A 17,938-nucleotide genomic window follows, 5' to 3' on the forward strand; every position below is an offset into this window, starting at 1 on the left:
CATGTCTTTTAACAGGGCATGTGTATTAGAGGCAGATTATCTCCCTGAATAACAAATTATTCGGCATGTTAAGGATTTTTACCAAGTTACTAAATTAATCCTGATCGATAGTTTAGGGAGTAGGATAGGTCAGACCTCCGGCGATCTCGAAGAGGTCTACTCCATTCATTCTTATGGGGCTGTCGGGGACAGTCGAGCTCTGTACTTTGCCATCTTCAGCAGTTCTATAGAGAATGAAGGGATTGGTGGTCCGCAATGTTTGACCTCATCCCAGAGATCGGTAGAATGGAGGTCCCAGTAGTTTAGACCCCCCAGTAATCAGTAAGTTATCCATTATCCTAATCTTTTTTTAAGAACGTAGGTTAAACAAATGTCGGCAAAACATACTCATCCAAAACATCGGATGGTCATCGGATTCAACAAAATCGCTTGGCTTGCAAATTTTAGTTTAATGTGTATGGCTACTTTTACCTTTAGCTTAAAGCAAGTATATAAATACGGTAGGGACAAAAAAAAAGTTAAATAGATAGAAATAAGATAAAATGTACAACATTATACATCAAATAATAAAACAAAATAATGATAATATTGTCAGTGAAGCGCTGTAGAATTAATGGCGCTATATAAGTGAGTAAAAGAAAGAAATTAATAAGTGATACTGGATATTTCGGTGCAGTTTCCTTTTAATAAGAACAAAGACTTATTCACATCTTGCAGGCAACACATGCGGAGGCTAAATAGTCACTTTGTGTTAGCAAATTGTTTTCCAAAAAAATGCACAAAAAAAACCCCGCCGTAGAGCAAAGTTACAAGTTTATTGTTCTTTAATAAATACAATAATCCCATTCATGTATACAATGAGCTCCTTCAACTAGTTCTAGAGAAATCACAGTTTTCTGCCCCAAAACACTTAGAAAATGAAAATATAGAGAACACTGGATAATGAGTAACATAAAGAACAGGCTAAAATCAACAAATGCAGAAATTAGATTTTTTTTTTTTTGGGTCATAATGCAATAAAACAAATTTACCAAAATGGAAAAAAAAACATTTTTAAAATCTTCAAGCTCTGGAACAAGATGCTAGTTTATAATTAAATTGAAGGGTTACTTTTTTTATATATATATATATAGTTGGAATATTTTCTTGTTAATTAGCAGCAATTTTCCTTTATATAGTTTATTAAACTTTATCAATGTTATGTTGTTAATGATTATTTTTATTTGCTGTTTTTTTTTTGTTTTTTTTTTACTTTTGTCTGTAACGTTGAAAAAAAAAAATAAGGTCTTGAAATTAAAATTCAGGTGGATTTAGAAAAAAAAATGGAAAAATAAAACAAATAATAAAACGATTAATCAGATTTATTTCCTAAAATAGATTTGATAATGTTTGAAATATTGTTCTTTTACATTAAAAAAAAAATAAAAATCCCACTTATAAGTGGCTTAGACTACAAACTATTTCCTAGTATTTAAAACTATTAAAATAGATTTAAATGCACAACACATTTATAAATATTTTCAATTAATTATTTACATTTTTTTTTTTTAGCGCTAAATAGCCCCAAAAATTGCTGCAAACGCCATTAAATTGAGTGGTATTAAAATAAAACAAAAAAAATGCAAAAAAATAAAAATAAAAAATTGCCAGTGTTATCTGAACTATTGAAGCACAATCAAATACAAAAAAAAAAGATTTACTTGTGCTGCTAATACCACAGAGCAAAGTTTTTGAAAGTTTCCATTATACTTTTTGGGAGTGTATTGGGCTTATTGTGTAAGGTTAAATGTCAGACTTAATCTTTGGTCCTCGACTATTTCTGTTTTCCAGAATATACGTCAGCTGTAACCCCTTTGCTGTCATAAAGAATGAGAATTGCTTTAATCTGTACAATTGGCAGGAAGGATTACACTGATCACTGGGATCGATGATTTAGCAGGAAACTTCCATAGATTTGACATTATTGTGGTCTGGGTTGCTGGTATTATTCACATCCATTCTGGTGTCTGTGTGGGAGCGGCCGCGGTTCCCCTCTCCAGTCTGAGATCGGCTTCTGTTACCGTCTCCGGTTTGGGAACGGCTCCTTGACCCTTCGTTAGTGTGAGACCGGCTTCTGTTGCCATCCATAGACGACACACTGGCTCCAGAGTTCGTTCTGGATCTCATCAGTCTGGTCATGCTAGCTGCAGGCACTGAAGAGACAGGAGAGGTTAGAGCTACGGGATTCACTCAGGTCTATGATATACTTATAGATATGAGGCAGTATTATACTACTATATTCTGATACATAAGGGCAGTATTATAGTAGTTTTTGTAGTTTTTGTACATAGGAGCAGTATTATAGTAGTTATATTCTTGTATATAGGAGGCAGTATTATAGTAGTTATATTCTTGTACATAGGGGCAGTATTATAGTAGTTACAGTTATATGAAAAAGTTTGGGCACCCCTATTAATCTTAAGCTTAATGTTTTATAAAAATTGGTGTTTTTGCAACAGCTATTTCAGTTTGATATATGTAATAACTGTTGGACACAGTAATGTTTCTGCCTTGAAATGAGGTTTATTGTACTAACAGAAAATGTGCAATCTGCATTCAAACAAAATTTGACAGGTGCATAAGTATGGGCACCTCACCAGAAAAGTGACATTAATATTTAGTAGATCCTCCTTTTGCAAAAATAACAGCCTCTGGTTGCTTCCTGTAGCTTTTAATGATTTCCTGGATCCTGGATGAAGGTATTTTTGACCATTCCTCTTTACAAAGCAATTCCAGTTCAGTTAAGTTTGATGGTCGCCGAGCATGGACAGCCCTCTTCAAATGATCTCACAGATGTTCAATGATATTCAGGGTCTGGGGACTGGGATGGCCATTCCAGAACATTGTAATTGTTCCTCTGCATGAATGCCTGAGTAGATTTGGAGTGGTGTTTTGGATCATTGTCTTGCTGAAAGATCCATTCCCTGCGTAACTTCAACTTTATCACTGATTCTTGAACATTATTGTCAAGAATCTGCTGATACTGAGTGGAATCCATGCGTCCCTCAACTTTAACAAGATTCCCGGTGCCGGCATTGGCCACACAGCCCCAAAGCATGATGGAACCTCCACCAAATTTTACTGTGGGTAGCAAGTGTTTTTCTTGGAATGCTGTGTTTTTTTGCCGCCATGCATAACGCCTTTTTGTATGACCAAACAACTCAATCTTGGTTTCATCAGTCCACAGGACCTTCTTCCAAAAAGAAATTGGCTTCTCCAAATGTGCTTTTGCATACCTCAGCCGACTCTGTTTGTGGCGTGCTTGCAGAAACGGCTTCTTTCGCATCACTCTCCCATACAGCTTCTCCTTGTGCAAAGTGCGTTGTATAGTTGACCGATGCACAGTGACACCATCTGCAGCAAGTTGATGCTGCAGCTCTCTGGAGGTGGTCTGAGGATTGTCCTTGACTGATCTCACCATTCTTCTTCTCTGCCTTTCTGATGTTTTTCTTGGCCTGCCACTTCTGGCCTTAACAAGAACTGACCCTGTGTTCTTCCATTTCCTTACTATGCTCCTCACAGTAGAAACTGACAGGTTAAATCTCTGAGACAGCTTTTTGTATCCTTCCCCTGAACAACTATGTTGAATAATCTTTGTTTTCAGATCATTTGACAGTTGTTTTGAGGAGCCCATGATGCCACTCTTCAGAGGAGATTCAAACAGGAGAACAACTTGCAAGTGGCCACTTTAAGTAGCTATTCTCATGATTGCATACACCTGGCTATGAAGTTCAAAGCTCAATGAGGTTACAAAACCCAAAAAAGTGCTTTAGTAAGTCAGTAAAAAGTAGGTAGGAGTATTTAAAACAAGAAAATGATAAGGGTGCCCATACTTATGCACCTGTCAAATTTTGTTTGAATGCAGATTGCACATTTTCTGTTAGTACAATAAACCTCATTTCAAGGCAGAAACATTACTGTGTCCAACAGTTATTACATATATCAAACTGAAATAGCTGTTGCAAAAACACCAATTTTAAGAAAACATTAAGCTTAAGATTAATAGGGGTGCCCAAACTTTTTCATATAACTGTATATTCTTGTACATAGGGGCAGTATTATAGTAGTTATATTCTTGTACATAGGGGCAGTATTATAGTAGTTATATTCTTGTACATAGGAGCAGTATTATAGTAGTTATATTCTTGTACATAGGGGGCAGTATTATAGTAGTTATATTCTTGTACATAGGAGCAGTATTATAGTAGTTATATTCTTGTACATAGGGGCAGTATTATAGTAGTTATATTCTTGTACATAGGAGCCGTATTATAGTAGTTATATTCTTGTATATAGGGATCAGTATTATAGTAGTTATATTCTTGTACATAGGGGGCAATATTATAGTAGTTATATTCTTGTACATAGGAGCCGTATTATAGTAGTTATATTCTTGTATATAGGGGCCGTATTATAGTAGTTATATTCTTGTATATAGGGATCAGTATTATAGTAGTTATATTCTTGTACATAGGGGGCAATATTATAGTAGTTATATTCTTGTACATAAGAGCCGTATTATAGTAGTTATATTCTTGTACATAGGGGCAGTATTATAGTAGTTATATTCTTGTACATAGGGGGCAGTATTATAGTAGTTATATTCTTGTATATAGGGGGCAGTATTATAGTAGTTATATTCTTGTACATAGGGGCAGTATTATAGTAGTTATATTCTTGTACATAGAGGGCAGTATTAAAGTAGTTATGTTCTTGTACATAGGGGCAGTATTATAGTAGTTATATTCTTGTACATATGAGTAGTATTATAGTAGTTATATTATTGTACATAGGAGCAGTATTATAGTAGTTATATTCTTGTATATAATAGCAGTATTATAGTAGTTATATTCTTGTAAATAGCAGTATTACAGTAGTTATATTCTTGTACGTAGAGAGCAGTATTATAGTAGTTATATTCTTGTACATAGGAGCAGTATTATATTAGTTATATTCTTGTACATAGGGGCAGTATTATAGTAGTTATATTCTTGTATATAGGGGGCAGTATTATAGTAGTTATATTCTTGTACATAGGGGCAGTATTATAGTAGTTATATCCTTGTACATAGGGGGCAGTATGATAGTAGTTATATTCTTGTACATAGGAGCAGTATTATAGTATTTACATTGATGTACATTGAAGGAAGTATTATAATAGGTTGTTGTACATAGGGGAACATTGGATTATTGTAGATGTTATATTATTGTTTTATTGATAGGGACAATCTAAGTTCAGACAAAAGAAGGTGCTTTCATCAATATTTCACTTACTGTAGCCCATGCCTTGGACAAAGTATTTGAAGGCTTCAGCAAGCTTTGCAGGCTAAAATAAAAAAAAATATCTATGTTATTGAAGGATTATTATTTCTAGCCACATGATTTTTTGCATTTTTTGTGACACTAATTAGGTGATACACAAATTGAAAAAATAATCTAAAATTATTTTAGAAAAAAATATAATTACCTGAACGACTTGTGGAAATCCTCCACAGTCCGACATCTGTTGAGAAATAAGTAACAAAATTTTTCTTATTAATGAACATTTTTTTAAGATCATGGGTGAAAAAAATGCTGTGCCTGACTGATTTACGTAAAGGAGTTTTTTGGGGAAATATATATTGATAGTTATGGTTGTGTGATCGGCGGGGGCCTGACCTGATCCGAAATATAGATCATCAATGCATCCTCTTTACTGCACTCATCAATCGGAATAAGGATCTCTGAGTTAAAAGCTGAAGGCACGTAACTTCTGGTGTTGCACCTCGAGCCCCTTCATGCTTTTTATTGATGGAGGCCACTTGTCCGGAATGAGGGTTAGAACAGGTTACTTGATCCTACCTTTAGTAGTGTAGTCTTGGTTGGGTCCAGTTTTGAGTTGCATTCCACCTAAAATGTAAGGAAAAATAATAAATTAAACTTTTCATGTTTCTTTATTTTTTATGTTTTTGACAATTACATTTTCCATAGCGGCTTATTGAGTGGTTCTTGCTCGTTTCGGTGTAACCTTCTTCCAAAATAATAGCTATTAATGAGGCTGAAGAAGACTGCGTCCCGACAGATGGACCTCCAACATTCAACTGGTGGCATAAACCCGATGTCTTGGCCAACAGATTGAAATCTGTGTGGAAGAGTCATTCCGACTGTGGCCAACTTCTATCTTATTTCTATGACTTGTTGAACCCTCCAATAACTTTAGAGAAGACCTCTCACGGGTCAAAAGTGACCAGTTTTAATGCTTACTTAGTTGCCATAAGTATTTGTCTTCTTTTTAAATTCCACCATACAGAACAAGAGATATGGGGTCTTTTTATTTACGGCAAATTTTTATGGCTTTTTCCAAAGGAGTGTTGCTTACAGGGTAATTATGCAGTACAGTCTAAAGACACGCCCCAGAGGATCTTGTGAGCCATGCCCCCTTAGAAAAGAACATGAATTAGCAGTAAACACGTTTCTTGAACAATAGAAGATTAAATACTCAAGGGAACAACGGCAATAAAATAAGGTAAAAAACTGTCCACTTTTGACGGGGGGAGAGATCCTCTTTAACCAAGACATTTGTTCATCTGGATCTTTTACGTAAAATTCAACATTCAACCCTTGCATTTTCAAAGTTAATGGCTGAAGAATTGTTTAGCTGATACTTCAGTTAAAACAGTTTTATCAAGTCTATGGACGATGAAAACAGAAATCAATAAATCAATAGTCTGGTCCTTGGTATTGTCGTATGAGTCTTACAACTTACCACAGCATCCACGGCAGGAGAACTATCACCAACAACCAGCAAAGCAGGACACCTGGAGCACAGGGAGAGAAATGTTTAGATTAAGGAGTCTCCCAACTTATCTGCAGAAATATGTATGAAAGTTGTCCCCTTCATGGCCTGTAGGGGCCCTCAGGACTGAGGATCCTAATAATGTTTTTATGACCTGGACTCTCTAAATATATAATAAAATTTAAGTTAACATTAAAAGAACATGTTATCGCTCCCCACGTATATCATGTTGGAGAAACCATAGGTAGACAGGTTGAATTTTAAACTATCCCGTCCTATGTTTGCCCTGGGGGTCTGAAAGCTTCCTCTCCTCCTTTATCCATACATATGATATTCATTGGGGCATCGTTAAACATGACGGGCCTAAAGAATCCCCCACCCAGACAATTTGTAACAAAGGGCACAACTTTTGACTCCTCAGGGGTGGGGCTTACTGTGACATCTTTACCAGCTTTTAGCTGTAGCAATAAATTGATACACATTAGATTACATCACATTCTCTCACATTAAGTCCCCTAGACCCTTGATCTATATCTTTGAGAGATAAAATGTCATCTTATTTTACATAAAGGTTAGTCGAGTCGGACTTTCATTTACAAATTTTGGAATGTCTGATTGGGGCCTGATCATATGAAAGTAAGGTCTACAGTTGTGTCTAAGAATGAGGCCCCATAATGGACGACATTAGTAGGGTAGTAACAGCAAATATTAACATTCTACTGAGAACTTTTGAAAAACATGAAGAATATCGGCTTTTACATTCAAGACAAAACATAATCTGCTGATTCAGTTACAATTGGAAGGATTTATTAACTTACTTTAATGTTACTGCGTTTGTTCCAGGCACTGGACGTTCAATTTCTAGGTCTCTTCGACTGTGGAAAACCAAAAAATTGACCTCAATACTGGGATTTTCTTTTACAGGAATGTCAGTGCATTATTTTGTAGTCATTTTGTGCCAGCCACAAATATATATATATATTCTTGTATATAGGAAGCAGTATTACAGTTGTTATATTCTTGTACATAGGGGCAGTATTATAGTAGTTATATTCTTGTACATAGGGGGCAGTATTATAGTAGTTATATTCTTCTACATAAGGGGCAGTATTATAGTAGTTATATTCTTGTACATAGGGAGCAGTATTATAGCAGTTATATTCTTCTACATAAGGAGCAGTATTATAGTAGTTATATTCTTGTACATAGGGGGCAGTATTATAGTAGTTATATTCTTCTACATAAGGAGCAGTATTATAGTAGTTATATTCTTGTACATAGGGGCAGTATTATAGTAGTTATATTCTTCTACATAAGGGGCAGTATTATAGTAGTTATATTCTTGTACATAGGGGGCAGTATTATAGTAGTTATATTCTTCTACATAAGGAGCAGTATTATAGTAGTTATATTCTTGTACATAGGGGCAGTATTATAGTAGTTATATTCTTCTACATAAGGGGCAGTATTATAGTAGTTATATTCTTCTACATAAGGAGCAGTATTATAGTAGTTATATTCTTGTACATAGGGGCAGTATTATAGTAGTTATATTCTTCTACATAAGGGGCAGTATTATAGTAGTTATATTCTTGTACATAGGGGGCAGTATTATAGTAGTTATATTCTTCTACATAAGGAGCAGTATTATAGTAGTTATATTCTTGTACATAGGGGCAGTATTATAGTAGTTATATTCTTGTACATAGGGGGCAGTAGTATAGTAGTTATATTCTTGTACATAGGGGCAGTGTTATAGTAGTTATATTCTTGTACATAGGGAGCAGTATTATAGTAGTTATATTCTTGTACATAGGGAGCAGTATTATAGTAGTTATATTCTTGTACATAGGGGCACTATTATAGTAGTGATATTCTTCTACATAGGAGCAGTATTATAGTAGTTATATTCTTTTACATAGGGGCAGTATTATAGTAGCTATATTCTTGTACATAGGGGCAGTATTATAGTAGTTCTATTCTTATAAATAGGGGAGGTATTATAGTAGTTATATTCTTGTACATAGGAGCAGTATTATAGTAGTTATATTCTTGTACATAGGGGGCAGTATTATAGTAGTTATATTCTTGTACATAGAAGCAGTATTATAGTAGTTATATTCTTGTACATAGGAGTAGTATTATAGTAGTTATATTCTTGTACATAGGAGCAGTATTATAGTAGTTATATTCTTGCACATAGGAGCAGTATTATAGTAGTTATATTCTTGTACATAGGGAGCAGTATTATAGTAGTTATATTCTTGTACATAGGAGCAGTATCATAGTAGTTATATTCTTGTATATAGGGGCAGTATTATAGTAGTTATATTCTTGTACATAGGGGTAGTATTATAGTAGTTATATTCTTGTACAAAGAGGGCAGTATTATAGTAGTTATATTCTTGTATATAGGGGCAGTATTATAGTAGTTATATTCTTGTACATAGGGGTAGTATTATAGTAGTTATATTCTTGTACAAAGAGGGCAGTATTATAGTAGTTATATTCTTGTACATAGGAGCAGTATTATAGTAGTTATATTCTTGTACATAGGGGGCAGTATTATAGTAGTTATATTCTTGTACATAGGGGGCAGTATTATAGTAGTTATATTCTTGTACATAGGGGCAGTATTATAGTAGTTATATTCTTGTATATAGGGACAGTATTATAGTTGTTATATTCTTGTACATAGGGGGCAGTATTATAGTAGTTATATTCTTGTACATAGGGGGCAGTATTATAGTAGTTATATTCTTGTACATAGGAGCAGTGTTATAGTAGGTATATTCTTGTACATAGGAGCAGTATTATAGTAGTTATATTCTTGTACATAGGGTCAGTATTATTGTAGTTATATTCTTGTACATAGGAGTATTATTATAGCAGTTATATTCTTGTACATAGGATCAGTATTATTGTAGTTATATTCTTGTATATAGGGAGCAGTATTATAGTAGTTATATTCTTGTATATAGGGGGCAGTATTATAGTAGTTATATTCTTGTACATAGGGTGCGGTATTACACTAGTTATAATGTTGTATATACAGACATTATTGAAGGTTTTCTTACACATTATATTACAGCACAGTAATTTTTGTAACATACGTTATATCATATCAAATCTAAATGAAAATAACTGATACACTGAATACTTTAGATTGGTGTCTTCGCTATTACCTGTTGTATGACTTTACAAACAGGGCGAGATTATTCTGGTTGATGTCATTGAGGATGTGCTTTCGGTAGGTGTGCACTAGTTCGTGGTTATTGTGGATTTCATCCTAGATGCGCAAGGAAAAAAAAAAAAAAAAGAGTTAAGCTGAAATGATTAGATGCCGAACAGGCCCCGGACTCCGATGCAGTCATGAATTTCTGAAACTAGGTCAGTAAACAAGCGGCTTCACCCGAGGAGAATAAAAAACACATGAAACGACATCGACATGTCCTGGGGACAGAGACAGGATGCCGTGCTCTGCAATGTAGATAAAAGCTTATGTCTCCGCGTGTTACACACTTATTTTATAGTAACGCTGCATCACATAAAGGGAGAAGATTCTCCATTTCACTAAATGACCATCAACTGGGCCCCAAACAGTATATGGCTCCCCCGTTAATTATATGCTTATTCATACTATTTTTTGTCTTCGGATTTGGGGCCCAGTAAAGCGACTGCATCCTAAAAACCTAACTTGACGCTCCTGGGTCCTAATGCAAAATGTGTAAGCAGTCCCATGTATTGGGGATGTTATAGAAAAAAAAAAGTTTTTCTGGGGGCGTTCCTGAATGTTTGAGGGAGTGGAGCTTTTATGGTGGTCCTTTGTTCAGGGCTGAAAGAGGAACTGTCACCAGGTCAAAAGTGGGCAGTTTTGCTTTTATTACATTCTCACTGCTCCTCTGAGTATTCTGTGATTTGTATTTTTTTAATCCACCATACGGTTCCAGAGATATTGGCCTTTTTATTTAGTGCTAATTTTATTGGTCTTTTACCAAAGGGGTGGTATTAACGGAGTAATTATACAAAGCAGCCTAAAGACACGCCCATGAGGATCCCGTCAGCCACGCCCCCTAGTAAAGACCATAAAAATCAACACTAAATATAAAGGCCTATATCTCTAGAACCATATGGTGGATTTGAAAAAAAAAACAAAAAGTGTAATACTCAGTGAAGTAGTGGGAATAAAATAACAGCAAAACCGGACACCTTTGACCTGATGATAGGTCCTATTTAAATATACAGGCTAGATGATGAGCTGCATGAGTCATTGGACACTTTCTTAATTTCAGGCTTCAGGTGTCAACAAGTCCTCATCACACAATTTTCCAGATTGTAATAATGTCAGCAAAGAATTATTAAAAAAATAAAATACCAAAAAATTTCAATATATTAAGTATATAAAAAATGTTGCCAGACTGCGACTAGTACTGACTTATATAAATTTTGTAAATCCCCATTAAATTCTTGAATAACATAAACTCACCTTGGAAAATAAATGTGAAATCACCATGTCGGGCAATCCATGGGTAAGGCCAGAGAGCTGTGAAACAATACATAAAAAAGTTATAAAGACTTTATTTTTTAAAAAAAAGGAGTTTTCTGGAAACCTAAATAATGAGTATTAACTGTGCTCAGTGGATCCTTCACTGGCCATTTGCCCCATTAGGATACAATATTTAGCAATATGGATATGTCCAATTAATGGATGGTTTAGCATTAATGCCGCCCTGGCTTGGAATGCCCCTAATCCCACATAGAAAATCCCATTTCCTGGCTCTTTTTTCTGTCCAGGACATCCCCAACTGTTTCCAAAAAATTGGTTTCCGTGTGGAAATGTCATAGACAAGGGCACCCTGATGTGGTTGAAGAGAAGACCCACCATAACAAGTGTCTCTTTCTCTTAAAATATGGTGCATTCTTGATATGTGGACAACCACTTTGCCCCCTTAAGGGTCATTAATATTATCAGGAGTCCTGTGGGGTCCATTCGGGGCGCCCCTCGAGTGCTGATAGAATAAGCAGTTCTCACTCCAGAAGAGTAGATGGATCAATGTATTAGATTGTTCCTCCTTCATACAGCAAAGCAAATGTATAATAATCATTACGAGAGACGACTTATAGAAATAAATTTGAGAGAGCCCAAAACGCGTGGGTTCAATTTACCTTGGTGGCTGCCCAGTCCATCCAGCCCTCGGCACAGGGGTTAATATTAATGAGAACCAGGCCTTCCACCATGCTGGGGTGGTTCAGCTGGAACAGAAAGAATTGTTTATGCAGATCAGTAATTCAGTAACTTTCCACCGACAGAACGACAAGCTGCGTTTCACATGGTGGAGTCGCTGCAGCTGGAGCTGACGCACATTTCCGAGTTGGTTTGTTGTGAATTACGGAAGTCTTCTAATCCCTTTAATGGATCTTAATGAAAACTTTATATCCCGTGGAGAAAATAAAAACTTGGATTACACTTGTGCGCAGATGTAGATGTTTTATGTGAGATACAGAAGACTTGATTAGCACAACCCTTGAATATTTTACAATCTGAAAAGTTGGCTTAAAGGGGTTTCCCCATTCATGGGAAGTGATAAGCAGCTAAGCACTGATTGGTGAGGGACCCCTATGATTGCCAAACTACCAAAATTACATTTCTGCACATTACCAATAACATCCAGGTCGGAAGAACAGAAGGAACAAGGCGAAAAGGTAGAGCAGCAACCCAATCAAGATAACGATGGAGAAGACCCTGATGGACCTATCTAGGCTTGCACAAGATCTATCTTCCTACAGATCGTTCCTCCATCAAGTCGACATGGCTCGAAATCGAGCCGAAGGCCATTAAATAAGTAATAAATATCATTAACATCCAGGTCGGAAGAACAGAAGGAACAAGGCAAAGAGGAAGACCAGGAATCCGATGGCTTGAAACAATCAAGTTAATGGTGGAGAAGACCCTGATGGACCTATCTAGGCTTGCACAAGATCTATCTTCCTACAGATCGTTTCTCCATCAAGTCGCCATGGTTCGAAATCGAGCCGAAGGCCATTAAATAAGTAATAAATATCATTAACATCCAGGTCGGAAGAACAGAAGGAACAAGGCAAAGAGGAAGACCAGGAATCCGATGGCTTGAAACAATCAAGTTAATGGTGGAGAAGACCCTGATGGACCTATCTAGGCTTGCACAAGATCTATCTTCCTACAGATCGTTTCTCCATCAAGTCGCCATGGTTCGAAATCGAGCCGAAGGCCATTAATTAAATAATAAATATCATTAACATCCAGGTCAGAAGAACAGAAGGAGCAAGGCAAAGAGGAAGACCAGGAATCCGATGGCTTGAAACAATCAAGTTAATGGTGGAGAAGACCCTGATGGACCTATCTAGGCTTGCACAAGATCTATCTTCCTACAGATCGTTTCTCCATCAAGTCGCCATGGTTCGAAATCGAGCCGAAGGCCATTAATTAAATAATAAATATCATTAACATCCAGGTCAGAAGAACAGAAGGAGCAAGGCAAAGAGGAAGACCAGGAATCCGATGGCTTGAAACAATCAAGTTAATGGTGGAGAAGACCCTGATGGACCTATCTAGGCTTGCACAAGATCTATCTTCCTACAGATCGTTCCTCCATCAAGTCGCCATGGCTCGAAATCGAGCCAAAGGCCATTAAATAAATAATACATATCATTAAAATCCAGGTAAGGATTACTGAGGGTCTGCAGATGGCCCCCCAAGATCTTAATGCTTTATAAGACTCCCTTTAACCTAAGGAGTAAGTGATATTCAAAAAGGGCAGATAAAAAATGTTTTAAAAAAAAATACAAAAGAATCTGAATTAAAACAGCATCTCGATGAGTGATACTTACAGCAAATCTTGTGAGGATATAGGCACCAGCTCCGATTCCCAACCCAAGGATACTCTTTAAACTACAAGCACAAAAAGAATGATACATCACATTCTGAAGAAAGTACAGAAGTCTCCGCATTACCTACAGGTGGCACTATCTAACCAAGAGCTCAAAGACAAAAATACAAATTCCTAAACTTTTGTTGTTCTATCCCTATATCTAAAATTCCTGCTCAAAACTAGCTTCCAGTAGCAGCACCAGGTGATGTGACCAGTAACACCTCTTTTAGCTCCGTCTCCGAGGAGTCTAAATGAAATCAGAAACTTGCCCAGAATTAGAAGGGAAGGCACTCAGGGTCTCAAATTAAACCTATGTGCACTGCCACCCCATTAACCCTAATTTTGGGCAAACCCATAAAGTTTTCCAAGCCAGTAGCTCATTTGGAAAAGACTTAGGGCTCCCATAATGATAGGTAAAAGTTCCCATTAGAGGGACATCCCTTATTTTTTCAACTTTTGGGAAAAGGTTATACATAGGATATAGAGATCTAGAAAAATGAATATATATGAGTCCTTACCCCAGCTGCTGTACAACACCAGGTAACATTTCAGCCAGTTGGTCCATTGAAGGATATACATACCTGAGCAAAATAAAATGTATTTATTAGCATTTTTATTCTCTTGGTTTCTGCCAGTGGCGCTATTACCGCCAGCCACATGACCTTAGTCTTCAATCCGATGTCCCTAGTTCTAGTAATCAACACAATCGATTGATTCCAATTAATCTGTAACCTCCACCTTCACCATTGTATTAGATACCTACAGACCCTACCAACAAAAGGTCAATGGGTCTACTTAGACTTCTCTAATCAAAGGAAATTCTGGCCACTTGTTTTAAGATTGGTGACCACTCAGACCTCAAAATAATTAAGAAATATTGAAAAGCATGATTACTCTCAGGTAATGTGGATGGGGAATTCATTATTCACAGCTTCTGTGGTCGGACCTCCTTTGGTCAACCTTTAACTACACTCTATAAAAAGAAGAGAACCCAATGGCCATCAGCCACTGACTTCTTTGACAACCCCATATCCCGTCTTGGGATGGAAGGAGAACCTCTACTTCCCCACCAATATAAAGTGTAATTTATCCAAAAAGAAAATTAGTAATTGGCCTCATTGTTTGTTGATGTCCAGAATCGATGCCAAAAATAGGACTTTCCTCGTCACTGAGCCGTACTTATCTGTGATTTCCCGAGCAGCAATCCTGAAGACGCTAATCATTGCTAAATCTTAATTCTGATAAGTCTCATTGAACCTGACAGGGCTTAGTGGTCCATTAACCTCCTATTTTCCAAAGTCACTAATCTGGGGAGAGAAACAAAATAATAATCATCTCATTACGCCCTTACCCGGCTGGGAAAGAAGCAGCTCCTTCGTTCTGACCGGGCGCGTCCACATGGCACACGGAAAAATGCTGTGTGATTTCGTGCATGTCTTCATAGTTAAACAAGGAGTTGAAGCACGTTTTATCTGTACGTTAGGAAAAAAATATGCAAAGTCGTTAGTATAGTTTTGAAAAATTCCGAAAAGGTGAAAAATGTTGGACAACTAGCACTTGTGGGAAGTCTTTACAACCAGACTGTTGTATATGTACACTTGGTTCAAACAACGGAATTGGTTGCTTTAGGTACGTCTTTGGCATGATGATGCCACAAAGCATGGTTTTCTATTGGACTTTGGGTGAACCTAATGAAATTACACAACAACAACAGTTGATTTTGGCCGTGGCACATCACTCATAAAGAATTTATGGTACTTGAGCTCAACAAAGCATGAAAACACCATAAAAGTCATTATGCCTCACAGATGCTCAGGTGCCACCACAAAAAGCAGAACCTACCTTGTAGGACCTACTAATAAAAAAGGGTCACTCTATGCGATGACAGCAATGGTCTTGTGATGTCCTGCCACCATGTCCTTGGGTGTCTTTGGAATTGGACACTACTGAAGTGACTCAAAGTTACCAAGACGTGGATGCCATCCAAGGATTCACTAAAGCATAGACAGTATCCAATGGGTCCACCATAGAATACATACTGCTTTAATGGGCGACGTTACTAGACTAGGGGCCATCAAATAGATGGACACTAGGGTTGAGCAAAATGATTCACAGGACCCTGGTCCAGCTGCCACTGAGGTTGAACCAGAGATCTGCGAACCTCCTCCTACCTGTCGGCATCCACAGCTACTTTTATGATTAGTTGGCCCGGCACGAAGCCATGCCAGCATTATGCCGCAATGATTATGTTGGAGCCAATTCTACTGACATGGCTGCTTAGACCACGGTCCTGCGAATCTTTGTGCTCAACATGACATGATTAAATGCTATCCCAAAGGTTGACCAAGCAGGTGCAATCCTTACGTGGGGACAAGGGATTTTCAACTATACCATCTACCCCAAAGGATCATTGAGTTTGGATATTACTCCACGAGCTCACCAGGAAGTTCACACTATGGCCTTGGGTCACCAAAGAGAAGATGGTATGAGGAAACCATCCCTAGAGAGTGGACACGATTTCTCAAGGTGACCAATGAGTGGTTGCCCTAGGCATTTAGTCAAGTCAAGATGGATCCCCTAAGTGTCCGTGCATTCAGTCTTACAAGATTTGGAGGCTTTATATAAGTCCAATATATCTAGAAACTATTCAGAAACCATAGAGAAGTTCTAAAGTAAAAAAAAAAAACCATTGCTTACGATTTAGTCCAATATCATGGTATGTCAGGATGACAGGCCGGTTCTGTCTTGGCGTTCCACACATGGTGACATGGACGATTCCATGAGCTGTTTCAATGTCATGCTCCTGAGGAAGATACCAGAAAAGTTTTTATTAATTATCATATACATGATTGACCATGGCCTCGCATCTGAAATGTCCAAGGCAGGACCGGACATCAGCCCAAACTTCAAGACCCCCTATGACACTGCCCAAGTTTGTTTTTTCTAGAAATCAAGAGGAGCTATTGAGTGCATGTCCAAACCGATGTTATTGTACGTAATAACATTATGTAGTATATTTTATATTTAGCTGTCAAATAAAGACATCAGTGTAATAGACAGCAAATGGTAGGAAGGCGCCCTGTTGAAGGTTTTGCTTTAGGGCCCAGTAGCCTTAAAGGACTTCATTTGCTTTGGTTGTTAGAAAGGACCCTTGATAAACAGCTGATCACAAGAGTGTCCAATGATCTGCTGTGATCTGTGGGGAAACCTGGCAGTAAGAGTTCTATTTCCCTGCAGCGCCTCCGCAGGAGAAAAGAAGCATTACACTGTGTCTATTTAAATCATCAGGTTGTTTTTGTAACGCAGGACAGGACAGATCCTCCCAAAAGAGAGAGAGAAGCTCTTTGTAGCTGAGATTAGTATCCTGAACAGGGGACCCCCCTCTAATAACTGGGAATTTTCCATTATAATTATTAAAAAAAATGGTTTTCTATATCAGACAACCCCATAAAGTTATGCCTGAGGTTCAACAGTTAACTCTGCCTGTACATAAGTACTTTAAAGAAAACTGGACTGAACTGCAATACCACGCGCAACCTGTGGACAGGGTGGCACTATTCTTGGAAGAAAGCAGCCATGTTTTTTTAATCCTGGAAAAGCACTTTGGAGGTTGTGCAAATCTTAGCTACATGTAATGGTCATCTATCTATTATCTATCTATCATCTATCTATTATCTATCTATCATCTATTATCTATCTATCTATCTATTATCTATCTATCTATTATCTATCTATCATCTATTATCTATTATCTATCTATTATCTATTATCTATCTATTATCTATCTATCATCTATCTATTATCTATCTATCTGTTATCTATTATCTATCTATTATCTATCTATTATCTATCTATTATCTATCTATTTATTATCTATTATCTATATATTATCTATCTATCTATCATCTATTATCTATCTATTATCTATCTATTATCTATCTATCTATCATCTATCTATTATCTATCTATCTGTTATCTATTATCTATCTATCTATCTATTATCTATTATCTATCTATTATCTATCTATTATCTATCTATTATCTGTCATCTATCTATTATCTATCTATTATCTGTCATCTATCTATTATCTATCTATCTATTATCTATCTATTATCTATCTATTATCTGTCATCTATCTATTATCTATATATTATCTATTATCTATCATCTATATATTATCTATCTATTATCTATCTATTATCTATCTATTATCTA

At 36.6% G+C, this 17,938-nt stretch overlaps 1 protein-coding gene across 1 annotated transcript in view; it reads right to left on the bottom strand.

The window, feature by feature from the left end:
• Positions 1 to 1,229: 1,229 nt before the first annotated feature.
• The window catches only part of NDRG1 (N-myc downstream regulated 1), a 62,236-nt gene continuing 45,527 nt past the window's right edge, over positions 1,230 to 17,938 (bottom strand). Inside the window, exons 4-16 of the mRNA XM_073679910.1 lie at positions 16,420 to 16,525; positions 15,074 to 15,194; positions 14,241 to 14,303; positions 13,682 to 13,742; positions 11,981 to 12,067; positions 11,301 to 11,357; positions 10,000 to 10,103; positions 7,633 to 7,689; positions 6,785 to 6,836; positions 5,881 to 5,928; positions 5,507 to 5,542; positions 5,314 to 5,365; positions 1,230 to 2,192 (exon numbers count right to left, since the gene is read on the bottom strand). Of these exons, the coding sequence (XP_073536011.1) occupies positions 1,933 to 2,192; positions 5,314 to 5,365; positions 5,507 to 5,542; positions 5,881 to 5,928; positions 6,785 to 6,836; positions 7,633 to 7,689; positions 10,000 to 10,103; positions 11,301 to 11,357; positions 11,981 to 12,067; positions 13,682 to 13,742; positions 14,241 to 14,303; positions 15,074 to 15,194; positions 16,420 to 16,525 (1,104 nt within the window). The 3' untranslated portion in view covers positions 1,230 to 1,932. The remainder of the gene's footprint in view (positions 2,193 to 5,313; positions 5,366 to 5,506; positions 5,543 to 5,880; positions 5,929 to 6,784; positions 6,837 to 7,632; positions 7,690 to 9,999; positions 10,104 to 11,300; positions 11,358 to 11,980; positions 12,068 to 13,681; positions 13,743 to 14,240; positions 14,304 to 15,073; positions 15,195 to 16,419; positions 16,526 to 17,938) is intronic.

This window comes from Phyllobates terribilis, unplaced genomic scaffold (assembly GCF_046119375.1).
Source record: "Phyllobates terribilis strain yellow unplaced genomic scaffold, ASM4611937v1 Scaffold_4__5_contigs__length_816908805, whole genome shotgun sequence".
Lineage (NCBI taxonomy): Eukaryota > Metazoa > Chordata > Amphibia > Anura > Dendrobatidae > Phyllobates > Phyllobates terribilis.